Source organism: Oryx dammah, unplaced genomic scaffold, assembly GCF_014754425.2.
Source record: "Oryx dammah isolate SB20612 unplaced genomic scaffold, SCBI_Odam_1.1 HiC_scaffold_13, whole genome shotgun sequence".
Lineage (NCBI taxonomy): Eukaryota > Metazoa > Chordata > Mammalia > Artiodactyla > Bovidae > Oryx > Oryx dammah.
Window position 1 is genome coordinate 61,045,603 of NW_024070197.1, and position 16,263 is coordinate 61,061,865.

Genomic DNA, 16,263 nt, shown 5'->3' on the forward strand with positions numbered 1-16,263 from the left:
TTCTCCAACACCACAGTTCAAAAGCATCAATTCTTCGGCGCTCAGCCTTCTTCACAGTCCAACTCTCACATCCATACACGACCACAGGAAAAACCATAGCCTTGACTAGACGGACCTTAGTTGGCAAAGTAATGTCTCTGCTTTTGAATATACTATCTAAGTGGGTCATAACTTTTCTTCCAAGGAGTGTCTTTTAATTTCATGGCTGCAGTCACCATCTGCAATGATTTTGGAGCCCCCAAAAAATAAAGTCTGACACTGTTTCCACTGTTTCCCCAACTATTTCCCAAGAAGTGATGGGACCAGATGCCATAATCTTCGTTTTCTGAATGTTGAGCTTTAAGCCAACTTTTTCACTCTCCACTTTCACTTTCCTCAAGAGGCTTTTTAGTTCCTCTTCACTTTCTGCCGTAAGGGCAGAAAGCTTAGCTTAGCCTCCCTTAAACGTGCTCAGGACACTTACATTAGTCAATAGTTGGGCAAAGTCTACTTTATAATTAAGTGTTAAATATTCCCCACAATTTATTGAATACTGTACTGAAAGCGAAAACAGACTGGTTGTGTGGGAACTGAATGGTTTAAGAGTATCTGTTGTTTACCCTTGTGATTGTATGCAAGACTGGGAGCTGTGGCTCACTGCCACTGCCCAGCATCGTGAGAGAATATTTACATTACCCTACATGTCATGAGTCTGAGAAAAGAAAAAAATTCAAAGTACAGTTTCTACTGAATGTGTATTTGTTCACACCATTGTAAAGCTGAAAAATCCTAACTCAGGAACTGTTTGTATATCTTACCATCTATTAAAGGACCATGTTGCTATAGATTGCCATAAACTCAATCATATATTCCATGATGTTTTATAAACAACTTAATTTATAAAATGAACTTATAAATGAACAAATCTTCATAAAGGAAGTAATTCTATCTTTCAATATTTTTGGCATTATGCTGCCTTTTATAGCAAAGGATTATGAAGGATTTTTTTTTTTTTTTGGTTTGTTCACTGTTAATATAAGATGCATGATTCATGGTCTGTGTACTTACTGTCAATTCTTGGAAAGGAATTTGTATATTATTGATGAATAATTAAGCCTGGGCTTTCAACCAAATTCAAAGGTGATTCCAGACAGAAGTCATGATTGCAATTCAAAATAGCAAAAAGAAGAAACACCGTAAGTTATGATTATGATTTCTTCAACTGTGCCATTCTGTGTGTTCTGCTCTGTGCTCAGTTGTGTCCAACTCCTTGGGACCCTTTGGACTGTAGCCCACAAGTCCATGGGACTGGATCCTCTGTCCATGGGATGTTTTAGGCAAGAATACTGGAGTAGGTTGCCATTTCCTCCCCCCAGGGGATCTTCCTGGCCCAGGAATGGAACCTGCATCTCCTGAGAACCTGCCTTGCAAACAGATTCTTTACCAGCTGAGCCATCGGGGAAGCCCTGCCTTTCTAATTAATGTCAAATATTGTCTTATTTTAATTTTCCAGTGATAGACATTCATTTCCACTTCCAAAGTTTGCTTCTGAAGCTTTTAGTTTAATCAAACATCCACTAGGCAAGTAAACACTTTTTGTTCTTTGAGAGAGACGTCCTGGGGTTGAAGGCTGGTGCCCTAATTCTATCAAATGTATCAGTGCATTATTATTCAGCAATGAGAAGAGGCTTCTGTGGCTAAGTAAGTTAGATTATTTGTCCATTGGCATAATATTGACCCGCACTGAGCAGCAGAAAAGCAATAAGGATGCTCTAGAAAAGCTAAGAGGCATGAACAGGAAAACACCGCAATGAAATGAGCCCATACAAACTGAAGAAGGTACACATGTAAGGCCCATTCAACATTAGGAAACCATAACAAAATTTAAAAGTAAGAACTGAAGAGCATGGTCTACTTGCAAGCAATCTCATTATAGAAATCATAAGCATAAGTCAGTCCACCTCAAAGAAATACATTTTATGTCATGATTTATCATCATGATCCACTCAACATTTCCATCTTCAAAGAAAGTGAAAAATGATTCCATAATACTGACATTGGTTAAAACATGCTGACTTCAAGATACAGGGATAGTAACTGTGAATATGACTCAACTGCCCATATGGACTGACTGCTTCTCTTACCTCCAAAATAAAAGGTGCCCCCTGAATAAATCTGCTCAGGGCCCTGGGAGGGGGATGCAGAAGCCACTTGGCCATCGACCACCACACTCAGGTAATTCCTTTTGGCAGATAAGGAGACAGAATGCCATTGTCCATCATTTAATCCAACACCTGGGGGAGATGGAATCAGTTAAAAGAGATATCTCTTAACAGTCAACACTGTAAGCAGTTGGTTAGAAATGGCAATGTACGCACCACTCAATCAAGTACAGCACTCTAACAACTCTTAACAAAAGAAAACAAGAAGCAAGAGAGGGAAGGGAGATTGGTGGGCAATCAGCACCTTCTACATTGTTGTCGTTAGTCAGTCAGTTGTATCCGACTCTTTGCAAATACAGCACACCAGGCTTCCCTGGACTTTACCATCTCCTGGAGCTTGCTCAAACTCGGTCCATTGAGTCAGTGATGCCAGCCAACCATCTCATCCTTTGTCATCCCTTCTCCTGCTTTCAATCTTTTCCAGCATCAGAGTCTTTTTTAATGAGTCGGCTCTTTGCAGCAGGTGGTCAAAGTATTGGAGCTTCAGCTTCAGCATCAGTTCTTCCAATGAATATTCAGGATTTATTTCCTTAAGGATCGACTGGTTGAATCTCCTTGCAGTCCAAGGGACTTTCAAGAGTCTTCTGCAAAACCACAATTCAAAAGCATCAATTCTTCAGTGCTCAGCTTTCTTTATAGTCCACATGCATATATGACTACTGGAAAAACAATAGCTTTGACTAGATGGACCTTGGTTGGCAAAATAATGTCTCTGCTTTTTAATATGTGGTCTAGGTTTGCCATAGCTTTTCTTCCAAGGAGCAAGCATCTTTTAATTTCAAGGCTGCAGTCACCATCTGCAGTGATTTTGGAGCCCAGAAAAATAAAGTCAGCCACTGTTTCCACTGTTTCCCCATCTATTTGCCATAAAGTGATGGGAACAGATTCCATGATCTTGGTTTTTTGAATGCTGAGTTTTAAGCCAGCTTTTTCACTCTCCTCTTTCACTTTCACCAAGAGGCTCTTTAGTTCCTCTTCACTTTCTCCCATAAGAGGGTGTCATCTGCATATCTGAGATTATTGAAATAACTGGAATATTGAAATACATGGAAATAGTGCATGATTATCTTCATGTCGTGGGGCATCAGTAGAGAGAACAAAATTCTAATTCAAGTTTGGACAATCCTGAATGGTGAAAATCTTTCAATTATTTCAGTTCAGTTCAGTTCAGTCACTCAGTCACGTCCAACTCTTGGTGACCCCATGAATCGCAGCATGCCAGGCCTCCCTGTCCATCACCAACTCCCGGAGTTCACTCAGACTCATGTCCATCGAGTTGGTGATGCCATCCAGCCATCTCATCCTCTCTCGTCCCCTTTTCATCCTGCTCCCAATCCCTCCCAGCATCAGAGTCTTTTCCAATGAGTCAACTCTTTGCATGAGGTGGCCAAAGTACTGGAATTTCAGCTTTAGCATCATTCCTTCCAAAGAAATCCCAGGGCTGATCTCCTTTAGAATGGACTGGTTGGATCTCCTTGCAGTCCAAGGGACTCTCAAGTGTCTTCTCCAACACCACAGTTCAAAAGCATCAATTCTTTGGCACTCAGCTTTCTTCACAGTCCAACTCTCACATCCATACATGACCACAGGAAAAACCATAGCCTTGACTAGACAGACGTTAGTCGGCAAAGTGATGTCTCTGCTTTTGAATATGCTATCTAGGTTGGTCATAACTTTTCTTTCAAGGAGTAAGTGTCTTTTAATTTCATGGCTGCAATCACCATCTGCAGTGATTTTGGAGCCAAAAAAAAAAATAGTCTGATAATGTTTCCACTGTTTGCCCATCTATTCGCCATGAAGTGATGGAACTGGATGCCATGATCTTCGTTTTCTGAATGTTGAGCTTTAAGCCAACTTCTTCACTCTCCTCTTTCACTTTCAAGAGGCTCTTTAGTTCTTCTTTGGTTTCTGCCATAAGGGTGGTGTCATCTGCAGATCTGAGGTTATTGATATTTCTGCCAGCAATCTTTATTCTAGCTTGTGTTTCTTCCAGTCCAGCATTTCTCATGATGTACTCTGCATATAAGTTAAATAAGCAGGGTGACAATATACAGCCTTGACATACTCCTTTCCCTATTTGGAACCAGTCTGTTGTTCCATGTCCAGTTCTAACTGATGCTTCCTGACCTGCATATAGGTTTCTCAAGAGGCAGGTCAAGTGGTCTGGTATTCCCATCTCTTTCAGAATTTTCCACAGTTTATTGTGATCCACACAGTTAAAGGCTTTGGCATAGTCAATAAAGCAGAAATAGATGTTTTTCTGGAACTCTCTTGCTTTTTCCACAATCCAGCAGATGTTGGCAATTTGATCTCTGGTTCTTCTGCCTTTTATAAAACCAGCTTGAACATCAGGGAGTTCACGGTTCACGTATTGCTGAAGCCTTGGCTTGGAGAATTTTGAGCATGACTTTACTAGCGTGTGAGATGAGTGCAATTGTGCGGTAGTTTGAGCATTCTTTGGCATTGCCTTTCTTTGGGATTGGAATGAAAACTGACCTTTTCCAGTCCTGTGGCCACTGCTGAGTTTTCCAGATTTGCTGGCATATTGAGTGCAGCACTTTCACAGCATCGTATTTCAGGATTTGAAATAGCTCAATTGGAATTCCATCACCTCCACTAGCTTTGTTCGTAGTGATTTGGCATGGGCTAATTTTCAGCTTTCAGCATGTAATTTACCTTTTAAAAGGAGTGGCTTGGGAAGAGCACAGATATTTTCCAAAATTCTAGGTTATACCTAATAAAATGATTTATCTGCTCTTTTACACTTTGGTGTAGTCATCTTTTATGAGTCTAGAATATTTAGCAAAGTCTATTGTCAAATATTATAGAAATATTTGAAGATATTATAATGAATGCTCAAAGTGTACTGGTATAATGGAAAGTTAAAAAATAAAACAGTGTGTAAAACCATATTCATAAAGCTGATCATAATTTACAGATTTTGTATTTGCAAATTCAACTACTTGTCATAATATATCAGTAGCCTCCAAATCATTACTCAGGGCACTTTGGGGTCAGTCACAGACATACACAGAGCAGAGAAAAATTCAAGTCAACTGACATGCTAGCTTCCAGCTGAGGTCAAGCAAGGCAAAGCTTCTTGCTTCAGCTCTCCTATGTAAATCTCTCTTCACATTTTTGTGCTTTCTGTTAAACTTTGCTGTTTAAAAGGCCCCCTCACACAGAGATGAAGTGGTGTCTAGTGTTCCAAAGTGCAAGAAGGCAATGATTTGCCTTACAGAGAAAAATACATGTGATAGTAAGCTTCTTTCAGGCATGAGTTAATGTTGGCCATGTGTTCAATACTGGTGATTAAGAATAAATATTAAAGAAGGTATCTTGGAACACAATCATGCAGAGGAGGCTGTGTTGACTGGTGGACAAAAATGTTGTCATGAGAGGCACGCAAGAACCCAACCCTGTATTTCCCCTGGAAACAATGGTTTAGTATTTATTAATTCCATGTCCACAACAACTTCATAGGACGTATCTACTGCAAGTAATGAGAATTAACTCCATATACACGATTCTAATTATATTCCTGATTTTCTATAAATATGGGAAAGAGCTGAAAGGAAATGCACACAAACAGTAATTTTCACATACAAGAAAATCGTGGTGGTTTTTATTCTTAGCTATAATTTTTCTGTATTTTCCAAGTTTATATACATAATAAAAATTGCTACAGTAAAAAATCAAGGTTTCCTTATCACCTATAAAAACAGTCTCTAGACCCTCCACCTGTGTCATGAATCAAGGAGGCTGTGGAGCCTTTTCCTCTTAAAGGGGATTAAGTCTATAGGGTTCTGTTTTGAATACTCAGCAAACTGGTGAAATCTAAGTTTCTCTGTTGTAGATAAATCAGTAAGGTTTATATCCACCAAATCCACCAAATATTTAACTCTGTATGATTTTGCAGATCAAATTACTAAATAAAAATATAAGTACTCTATTAAACCTAAAATTCATGGGCCTCTTTCCTGATATTTTGTGCAATTTCTTTATTTCCCCAGCTATTTCCGACCACAAGCTTTCAGACAGAAAATGCATGGAAGCTGCTTTAGATTGATGAAGCTCTTTGCCCTGGACTCATTTAGCATAACACAAACTCTACTCTGGGCACCAAAGCTTACTTTTACATTACACCTATGAACCAAAAAAAGATTTCCAAAGACCCAACTTTGATTTGGTTTGTGAAAGATAATGAGAAAGACCTAAAAACTGAAAAATGAAGGATGTAGGCTAGATAATTTTGGACATATTTTCTAAGAGTGGACTCTGAAATAGAAGGCTGAATAGAGTTATATAATCTCTGACGGTATGAGACTGGACTAAAATAAATCAAATGTCCCAAATTTGTCAGCCTGTGCTTCCTTTCAGAGGATACATTTAGAGTGAAAATCCTTGTACTGAGCTTTACGTCACAGGGATAAAAACTTCCCACCCTCCTCACCCTGCCATGGGTTTCCCACCCTCTCTTTTTCAAAGCTCGGATGTGCCTGCGTACACGACTTGGCCTCTGTTTTCTCATCTTAGCTTTCTACTGGCCTGGGATGGTGCTTATCAAGCTACCTCTGGTGGGGGACATTTTCTCTTCTGACCTACTGCAGACTGATAACTTTCATAAAATTCAGTAAAAATGAATGACAAAAACATTAAAGAAAGAAGACATCTAAAACACAAGCCCACTGACCATATGCTTAAATGTTGCAGTGATGCCTTCTTGTTGTAACAGCTTCTAGGAGCTTACTCCCAATTTCTGTACTTACCTCGGGAACAAGTATTTCACTGAACCAGTACGTTCCAGGGGGCACACTCTGAGCAACTTTGCTCCGAGGGGCTGCTGGGTAGGGCCAGCAGAGTAAAGTCAAAGGCTCGTGACATCTTCTGTCAACACAGATGCTAACTTAGATTAAGAACACAAGTCTGCCAGGATGGCCGCTCTCAATTTGACACAGTTACATGCACCCATCTGCTCAGTGTGTGGGTTCTGGAGTTGTGCTGTATTTGTGAGGGAACCTTCAGAAAACTATTTTTGAACCTCATTTGTAATAGACATCACTTGCTTACGATGAGGAAACTTTTATGAGCCATCGATGGGATGTATTACTCAAGTTAAATAATGAATGACCTGTGCAATTTGTTTCACTTCACTCCACATGACAAAAAGGATAATTTTTAAGTTGGATACTATTTTTCTTTTAAGTCTACAACTTTAATATCTGAAGAGAAGTGAGCCCTTTTCCAAGGCCACAACACAGTGAAAGAGAAGGAAAAGGAGGAATTGCAGAATATGTGTTTTTTCCAACTCACTGAATCAGGTACCTAAATGCTAATTCTAGTGCACTGCTCCCAACACTCACAACTTTTGATTGTAGGGGAAGGAATACGTGTTGGTGTAATAATAATAAAAATAATAACAACAGTTCTAGTGACTATTATTCACACCAGGTGCTGTGTGCTTTATATGCATCATGTCATTTAATCTTCAACATTCCTACTGTTATTCTGGTTTCAAACATGGAGACCATGAAGCACAAGAGGATAAACAAATCACCCAAGGAATCATCCAACTGGTGAGCTGATGCCAAAACCCATATTCTTCTCGGCCTGCAGGACGGGTGGTGACCTTGCTGTTTGGCTCATGTTAAACAATTAACTTTGAGAAAGAGAAAAGCAGCCCCCAAGAGCCTGGAGCTAGTGGCTGATACTCTCAGGGGGGCCCTGATGGTAGGAGATGCTGGAGAGCACCCAGAGCTCGGCGGTAGGGTTCCCCCACTGAGATAAACAAGCTCACAGAACATTGAGATCAGACAAGGTCACTCTGTTACTACAATGAAGTGGGACCCAAAATCCCTTCAAAACTCCTCTACAATCTGGTTTAAGCACAGACAAAAGCAAGGCTACTGTGCAAACTACAAAAAATATCAAATCCTCTCCCAGACAACATGAATGACAACTGACTTATGAAATTAATTACAAATTTAGCTTTATTTCATGCTTCCATTCTTCACAATAAAATTTACAAAGATACTTAACCACACAAATTCCATCACCTCCTGGCAGCATTTAATCCCCACCAATTTTCCATTTCCTTGAAACCTCCCTCCAAATCAGCTAACATAATCCAAAATTCTATGACAAGTTGTCCTTAACACCTTTGTGATGAGACTCCCCATGGTTCCTTGGGTGAGGGTCCTCCCTGTTGCAATACGCAACAAACCCAACTTGTTTGACAGTAAGGATGATCACTGTGGTCTCTGGGTGGGAACCACTGACAACTCCAGGTGGAAGAATAGAAGAATAAATGGAAAGGTTTGCAACTGCAGGTGGCAGGAGAAGGTGGGAATGTTTATAAGAACCTTCTCCCCTCTCCCCTTCTTCCTCTCCTCCTCCTCCTCTTCTCTCTCTCTCCTTCTGTCTCTCTCTCAGACCCAAAACACACAGACATACAAAATACAGGAGGAAGAAAAAGGTATCTCTCTGTTCCTCATATATAATCTTCAGGGACCAGTCTTAAAACCACTACAGAAATATTATGACAGTTTAGCTGCCATCACTCTCCCATAAGATTATAACAAGCATCCATGGAATAGGATGTGTAAAGAAGAAAAAGCTGTATAGGTAGGTTCTTTGCAAAAGAGCAAAAGGCAGTTATACAAAGGCCATTACTCAAGGAGCGACTAAAGGGTTTTGTCTGTTCCAAATAACTTTCAGTGCTCTGAAACTGTGCCAGACATTCCTATCCTCACTAACTATATCCACTAACCAGAATTAAAGGTCCATGACACCAGATAGCTCTTGCCAAGAAGAAAATATGGAGGTCACGGCTGTCAATCATATTAGGGGGAAGCAGGACTTTCAGGGAGTGATGAGGTTCTAATGTGAAAGACAGGAATATTTCATTAGAGAAAAGAAAGAACTTTAAAAATGGCTTCTCTTGGGTGAGGTGAATCAAGAGGGCAGCCCCTCTGTCAGGGTCACAAGAACCAGAAAGCTCAGTAATGGAAACATGCAGAACCATCATCTGCCAGGCCCTGCCCACGGGAGCAAGAAGCTTGTTTTCAAGCCTGTTTTCACCTTTACGCAAAAACAATAGCAGAAATGTAAAACTCACAGCAAAAATCTCAAATTTGATAGTCAAGAATTTGTAGTACTCTTGCCTGGAAACTCCCATGGACGGAGGAGCCTGGTAGGCTGCAGTCCATGGGGTCGCGAAGAGTCAGACACAACTGAGCGACTTCACTTTCACGCATTGGAGAAGGAAATGGCAACCCACTCTGTTCTTGCCTGGAGAATCCCAGGGACAGAGGAGACTGGTAGGCTGCCGTCTACAGAGTTGCACAGAGTCGGACACGACTGAAGCGACTTAGCAGCAGCAGCAGCAGCAGCAGCAGGAAGATACAACCATACTGTTTGTTAGATTCTTGATCGAATAACTTTTGCTCTGTCATGTATAAAGATGACAAAGACTGGCAACATTGTGTGTCACAAGCGATTTTGTAGGGCTGCTAATATGTTTTATGATTTAGACTAATATAATATCTTTAATATTTCAAAAATGACATAAACTGACATAATATTTTTGAACCATTCCAAATAATGATTTGCAAAACTCTACATCACATTAAAAATTTAGCCTGATAATTCAAACATCTACACAATTCCATTCTTACTCAATACAATGGACACTGTATTTTTATTCCGTTGTAAAAGACATTGAAAACTTTGAGTTTTGAAAATATGTAAGATTAATAATTTATATCTCCAGTAGTAACAAAAAACTGAGCCATCCTCATATAATAGAATGATTTAGTATAATGTGATACTAACCCACCAGTAGGTCATTGATTCTCTTCAGAGTCATTATGATACATCCTGACAACTGATTTAATTATCAAACACTGTACCTGTGAAAGTCTTTTCTATGAGAGAAACAAATGGACCACATACCCAGACCATTTAAAGAGTCCACTTTCAAATGCAAAATGTACTTTTCTTGCTGAAACTAGCAAAAGTTAATATTTTAAAAGAAACTAGAAAGATGGGAATGGGGGATTTGGTGTGTAAAGTCCTACTTTATTATCTGAAGTGTAACAATTTTACTATATTAACATTCATATTTTGTCAAGGATCCTTATTACTAGCTATGGGCACTAAGTCATATGATGTCATAATAGATAGTAAGATTGTACGCAGATTTAAACATTAATTTTTAAAATCATTCGAGGTGGTCTAGATAGATTTACACCAACCTAATAGTTTATTAGATTTGCAAGCCTGTAAAGTGTTTAGAAATGAACTAGCTTCATGGGGCTCTGAATAATAACACTGCACCAAAGCAGCTTCTCTAAGATGCTGAAAATTGGGCCATGAATACAACCCCCAGAGGATGTCAAACAAATCAGAATAAACTACACATTAATGGCAAGCTTATATTTTTAGGCCTTCATTTTAGGGAGCCTATTAATTATTAATATGACACTGATTAATTTATTTCCTTTTGTCAAGCCTGCAAATCTACCACAATTTGAGTATTACATTAAAAAGTCACAGCACAGTACTTCTTAAAAATTATAATTGATATTGAAGTTTCAGTTCCCACATTCAAACTACTGTGGTATATGCACAACAAAAGAGAAACACAAAGACCCAGCATATTCATTTGTATATTGCCTGTTTCTTATATTTGGTTTCCAACTGTATTTTAACTTTTTTTTCCTCTCTCTCTCATATTCTATCAATTTTGGTCGTAGTTAATATAGATGAGTAGTACAATGGCATCTTTAATTGTTTTTAAAGATCATTTATTAAACCGGTATAGCAATTTACCCCAATGTGACCTCTGGTTGCTTGGCTTGGATATTATTCCATATATATGAAAATTTGATGGAGATCCTTTGTCAAGAACTATATAATTTTAATGAAGAGACAAAAATATCCCTCACCCAAAGCACTGACCTAAATTAGACATTAATTTTCCAGACTCTCATAGAGTCTCCTTAATTATATTACTTCTAGCCATTAAAATGGTACCGTATTGCCTAGAAGTGCAGAGAATTCTATTTGGTTCCCAGATGAGAAACTTCACATAGATCTTTTCCCCAAATATATGCAACTCCACAGATTATAGCAGCAAGCAAAGTTAATCCGACTAAATAATATAGAGATACCGATCCCCAAAAGACCCCTCCCCATCTCTCAAAGACCAGATAAGATTTATAACTGTGTTATACAAAGACTCATCTTCCATTGAAGACACCCAGCAAACTTGGGATCCATTTCAAGTCTTTCATATTTTTCTCAAAATGCATTTCCTCAGGATACATTGATTTATCTGGAGTGGGCAAGAGGGTCATGGAAGGAAATTTCTATTCCCCTACAACTATCATTTTGGTTAATAAGAACTGCTACTGCTGATACCATATTTAAAAGAAAATTGGAATCCAATTCCTCTAAGGAAGAGATAATCTTATTAACTCAAGTATTCATTTGTTAAACAAATATTAATTTGGGGGTTAAGCATAAAATTTTACAGAGAAGGGACAGAGAGATAATGAAATCTTTCAAACCCATATGCTTTGCCTGCAGGAATACACTTATTACCTGCTGTGATGTCACTGGGTAATTTTCCTGGATGGTAGAGATGCAGCTTAAGTTTTCCATCGTTAAGAAAGAGGAGGAGACCCCCTGAAACTAGCTGAAGCTCCGTGAATAACAGAAGCCCAGCCTTATTCCAGGTTCGAAATTGAAAAGTGGCAGAAATCTCGTCCTCCCCGAAAGAGCCCGGCAGTGCCAAGTAACTCCTGGGGCTCAGAAAAGTCACAGGCACAGACTGCGGTTGTGAACAAGAAAACGACACATTTCCCTGAGAAGAGAGGAAAAGGGAAAGCTTTAAGAACGGCACATCACATTAGTAATAGAATCTGAACTATCTAATTACCCCTGGTTTAAAACAACAGGGAAAACTGCCACCAACACGGATACGGAATCCTTGCCATATATCTTAAAGGTTCTTCAAATCCAGTGAAACATAGTCAGGCAAATCTCTCCCTGGGCTTTCTGGGTGAAATTGTTTTCTTCCCATTTCTCAAATTTCACAAAGGCATCTAACTCAATGCAATTGAATTCAATCAAAATTTATTTAAAACAATTCTTTATTTATGTTTTACTTGGTTTTCCCTTCCTACTTTTGCTGCCTCTGGCTTCAAAGCCACTCCATAACATAACCAATATTAATGAGCTACTGGTTCTCCTTCCATATTCTTTCATAATTTTCTGTTACCATTGACATATACAGATGTACATTAATATATAAACACATATATGTGCATATACATATTTAAGGTATGTGTTCAGTTATATGTATATTCACATATACCTAAATATATATTTGGAATACATATACCAACACACTGGAGATTATTTGTTTTATAAAAATGGGAGCCATGTTTTATGTTATTGGTTGTACCATGATTTTATCATTAACAAATACCTTATGGAAATCCCTTTGAGTTATCTGGTGAAAGCTGAATTCCTACTTTTATTGATTAGGCAATATTCTACTATGTGAATGGTCAAATTTTCAGTCAATTGTCTTATCAAGGGGTTTTCCCAGTGGCTCAGTGGTAAAGAATCTGCCTGCAAAGCAGGAGACGTAGGTTTGATCCTGGGGTTGGGAAGATCCCCTGGAGGAGGGAACAGCTACCCACTCCAGTATTCTTGCCTGGAAAAGTCCAGGGCAGAGGAGCCTGGTGAATTACAGTCCATCAGATTGCAAAGAGTTGGGACATGACTGAGTGACTGACACTTTCACTACCACTAGTATGTTGTCACTTTGTTTCAAAGTTTTGCCTCTTTCAACCAAGCACAAATAAGCTTCTCTATGTGATGGTATTTTCAGTTCTTCAGAAGACAGTTCTAAATACAGAGCTAGTGTATCTACATATTTTAATAAAGATTTCCAGTTTCTTTCTTGAATTCCAAAAAAAGTTGAATTCTCCATATTTCCAACAGTAGTACACAAAGACACACTTTTCCCCACATCTTTGGCAGCAATAGGTATTACATTTCTTTTAAATTTGCATAAGTTCAAGGACAAAATGCCCAAATGATGTATCATTGTTATTTATCTTGCATTTACCTAATAAAGAATCTAAGTCTTTTTCATGGGTTTGTTATTCTTTGGCCTCACTTTCATCTGAAGGGTCTGTTCATAACCTCTGCCTATTTTTCTTTCTTTTTTTTTTTAGGTTTAACATTGCACAATACAATGTACAATGTACTACTTAGATTCTTATTTTGAACCATTGTGGTTTTTCTCTTATTGTTATGCTCTTGTCATCAGATTTACATGTATTATTTCTTATCTAATGGTTTTTAAATAGATCTTCAAGATACATTAGAATTGCATGAATTTTCATTAAAATATTGTACATGAACGATTATTTTGCTGTTCGCACTAAATACATATTTAACGATTAAGAAAAAATGTTAAGGTCTGAACTATTCAGAAATAATTAGCATGTTCCTTAACAGGCTTCAGAAATCAAGATAAATGTTTTTATTTTTCCTGAAAATAACCTTCAACAAACCTTCTAAATATAGATTTGAAAAGTCAATGAAATCACTTTATTTAGAACAAGACAAGCTGGAATTAAACTACCGGTCTAGGTTAAACAAAAACATTTGGCTATATTGTGATTCTGTTAAAAGTGAACTAGCTTTCACTGCAGACAAATATCTTGTCCCAGTGAATGAAACATCAAAAGCTGAAGAGTGAAATATACTGACCCATAATGTAAAGGCAATTATAAGACTAGCAAACCTGGTAAAAATGGAAACATTTACCAGCTGCATTTGGACAGCTGTCTACTAGCAGCAAATGCTCTTGGCAATGAAGAGCCGGTGTTAGCTACATGAGCAGCTTCTGGAAACTCATTTTGCAATGAAACACTCACATCTATCTCTCCACAATAGTTTTATTTTCCATCTAAATCCTTTTCCCTTTTATATTTAAAAAAAACTATTTAAAAAATCTTGCTGGATGGTGTGCTCATATAAACACTATCAATTCACAAAGATAATTAAAAATAAAATGTTTTATAGCAATAAATAATCCTGTGATGCTCTCTGGGTTTTGCTGACACAACATGAGCTTTATTATATATTTTGAATTTTGAACAATTAAAGAAATGAATTCAAATGGTTGGATGTGTCTGCTTTTCTATCAGCAAGTGGGTTAAGCTGGAAACCACATTTCCCAGAATCTCATTTCTGGTCTGGGTCCAGTTAAAAGTTAGCCAAAGAGGGGGCTGACGAGACACCTGAGTCAGAAGTGAAAGGCTGGCCACTTTCCCCAAAAGGTTTTTTGTGTGTGATGAAGTCCAGGGAAGGATGATGACAGAGGGAATGGTGACTATCCCAGCGTGTCCTGCCTCTTTCACTCTGCTCCATCTCTTCTTCCAGACAGCTGACCTCCACTTTCCAGTGCCTCCAACTGTTAAGATCCAAGTCCTAAAACAGACCCCTTGTCCCTAAACCCACAGTGGTGCTGCTTCTCTGACTGCACCCTGACCAATACAGCTGTATTTAAATTCCACCACATTTCCATAGAATTAGAACATCATGCAGCCTGACCAGCACTGCTCTTGGCAGATGCAATCTTGTAAGAGCCTATTAGCTTCTTTTATTAGTTATGAATGACCATGGCAAAATACAAATTTTCCAACTGCTTTTCTAATATACGTGCGTGTTATCTGATTCCAGGAAACCAGTATTCTGCTTCGGAGAGTAAGTCAGGGAGTATCTTATTAAGGAAATTACAGAGGAAAAGAAATTAGTCTCCTGGGACCAATAATATCACAACAAAATAAAATGATCAGTTGTAAATTGTACCAAGAAAAGAACCTGCTTTACTTCATATAAAAATAAAATAATCATGACCTGTGAATTTTAAATGTTTTGCATAGAATTAATCCCGTACATGCATATTGCTAAGCTGAGAACTGAGACTTATTTTTTTAAAGAACAAGAGTAAGGTCTAAAATATCATGTCAAGTGGGAATTCAAAATGAAGCATTTTTTTGTGGGGGAAAGCCACACAGTTTTCCTTTTTTTGTTCACATGAAGACTCTCTTACCATAACGATCATCTGTGGGTCCTGTCGCTTGGCCAAATCAATGATATCCACTCCATTGTAAAAGAGATTTTCTAAACACCCATGAAAGTGTTTCTGGGGGAATGACACTGGTTTTCCAGGTGCTGGAATCCCTCCAAAGCTGATCTTAGAAAGAAAAATGGCATCAATAATATTGTTTAGTGATTTTCTGATAATCTGCTTAAATAATTACGATTAGCAACTATAGCTGTAATCATCACAGACAGACCAATTTTTCAGTACTCTACACTGCCATATTGTTAATTTCAAATGGAGATTTAAAGACAAATTAAGATGTAGGTTTTAAAATAAGTTTATATGCATTCAGTTTTCACTGATAATAGAGCTTGATTATTCTTACAAGTTGCTAATCAAACCTGATTTTAATATTTATTGGTTGTTGAAGAAAAATACATCTTTATTTCCATAGTGACTGGTTCTAACAATGTAACCAATTATAATGACATTTTATTTTAATACATTTCTGGCATATATTGATTTTTGTGCATTTGAATTGGTTATTGATGAATTAGTTAACCTATTCGTTGCTACATTCTTTCTCTAAATCTGCCCTGTTCAGGAGTGCTTTTTGTCCCCTCACCTCCAAAGTCATGCAACACAGTCTATATTTACTTGTGGTAAGGAGATCTCTTAAGGGAGATTTCCTGCATACACACTGCAGGCAAAAAAGATGACGTTACTTTATAAAGATAAATTAACATGTGGGGAGAAAAATGAAGCCTCAGTACTATAGGCACAAAATTCACTACCTGAGTGAGGTTACCTAGAGGAACACTTCCTCAGGACCTTGCCTGACTCTGGAGGTGGGTTTCCTAGAGCGTACTGCCTTCCGTGTGACCTCACCACCTAGACATCATGAAGTCTGCATTAATTGAAACGTAA

The 16,263-nt window shown here is 38.2% G+C and overlaps 1 protein-coding gene across 1 annotated transcript in view; it reads right to left on the bottom strand.

The window, feature by feature from the left end:
* The window catches only part of CNTNAP4 (contactin associated protein family member 4), a 283,083-nt gene that overhangs the window by 94,707 nt on the left and 172,113 nt on the right, over window positions 1-16,263 (bottom strand). Inside the window, exons 7-9 of the mRNA XM_040253490.1 lie at window positions 15,343-15,486; window positions 11,808-12,069; window positions 2,124-2,273 (exon numbers count right to left, since the gene is read on the bottom strand). Of these exons, the coding sequence (XP_040109424.1) occupies window positions 2,124-2,273; window positions 11,808-12,069; window positions 15,343-15,486 (556 nt within the window). The remainder of the gene's footprint in view (window positions 1-2,123; window positions 2,274-11,807; window positions 12,070-15,342; window positions 15,487-16,263) is intronic.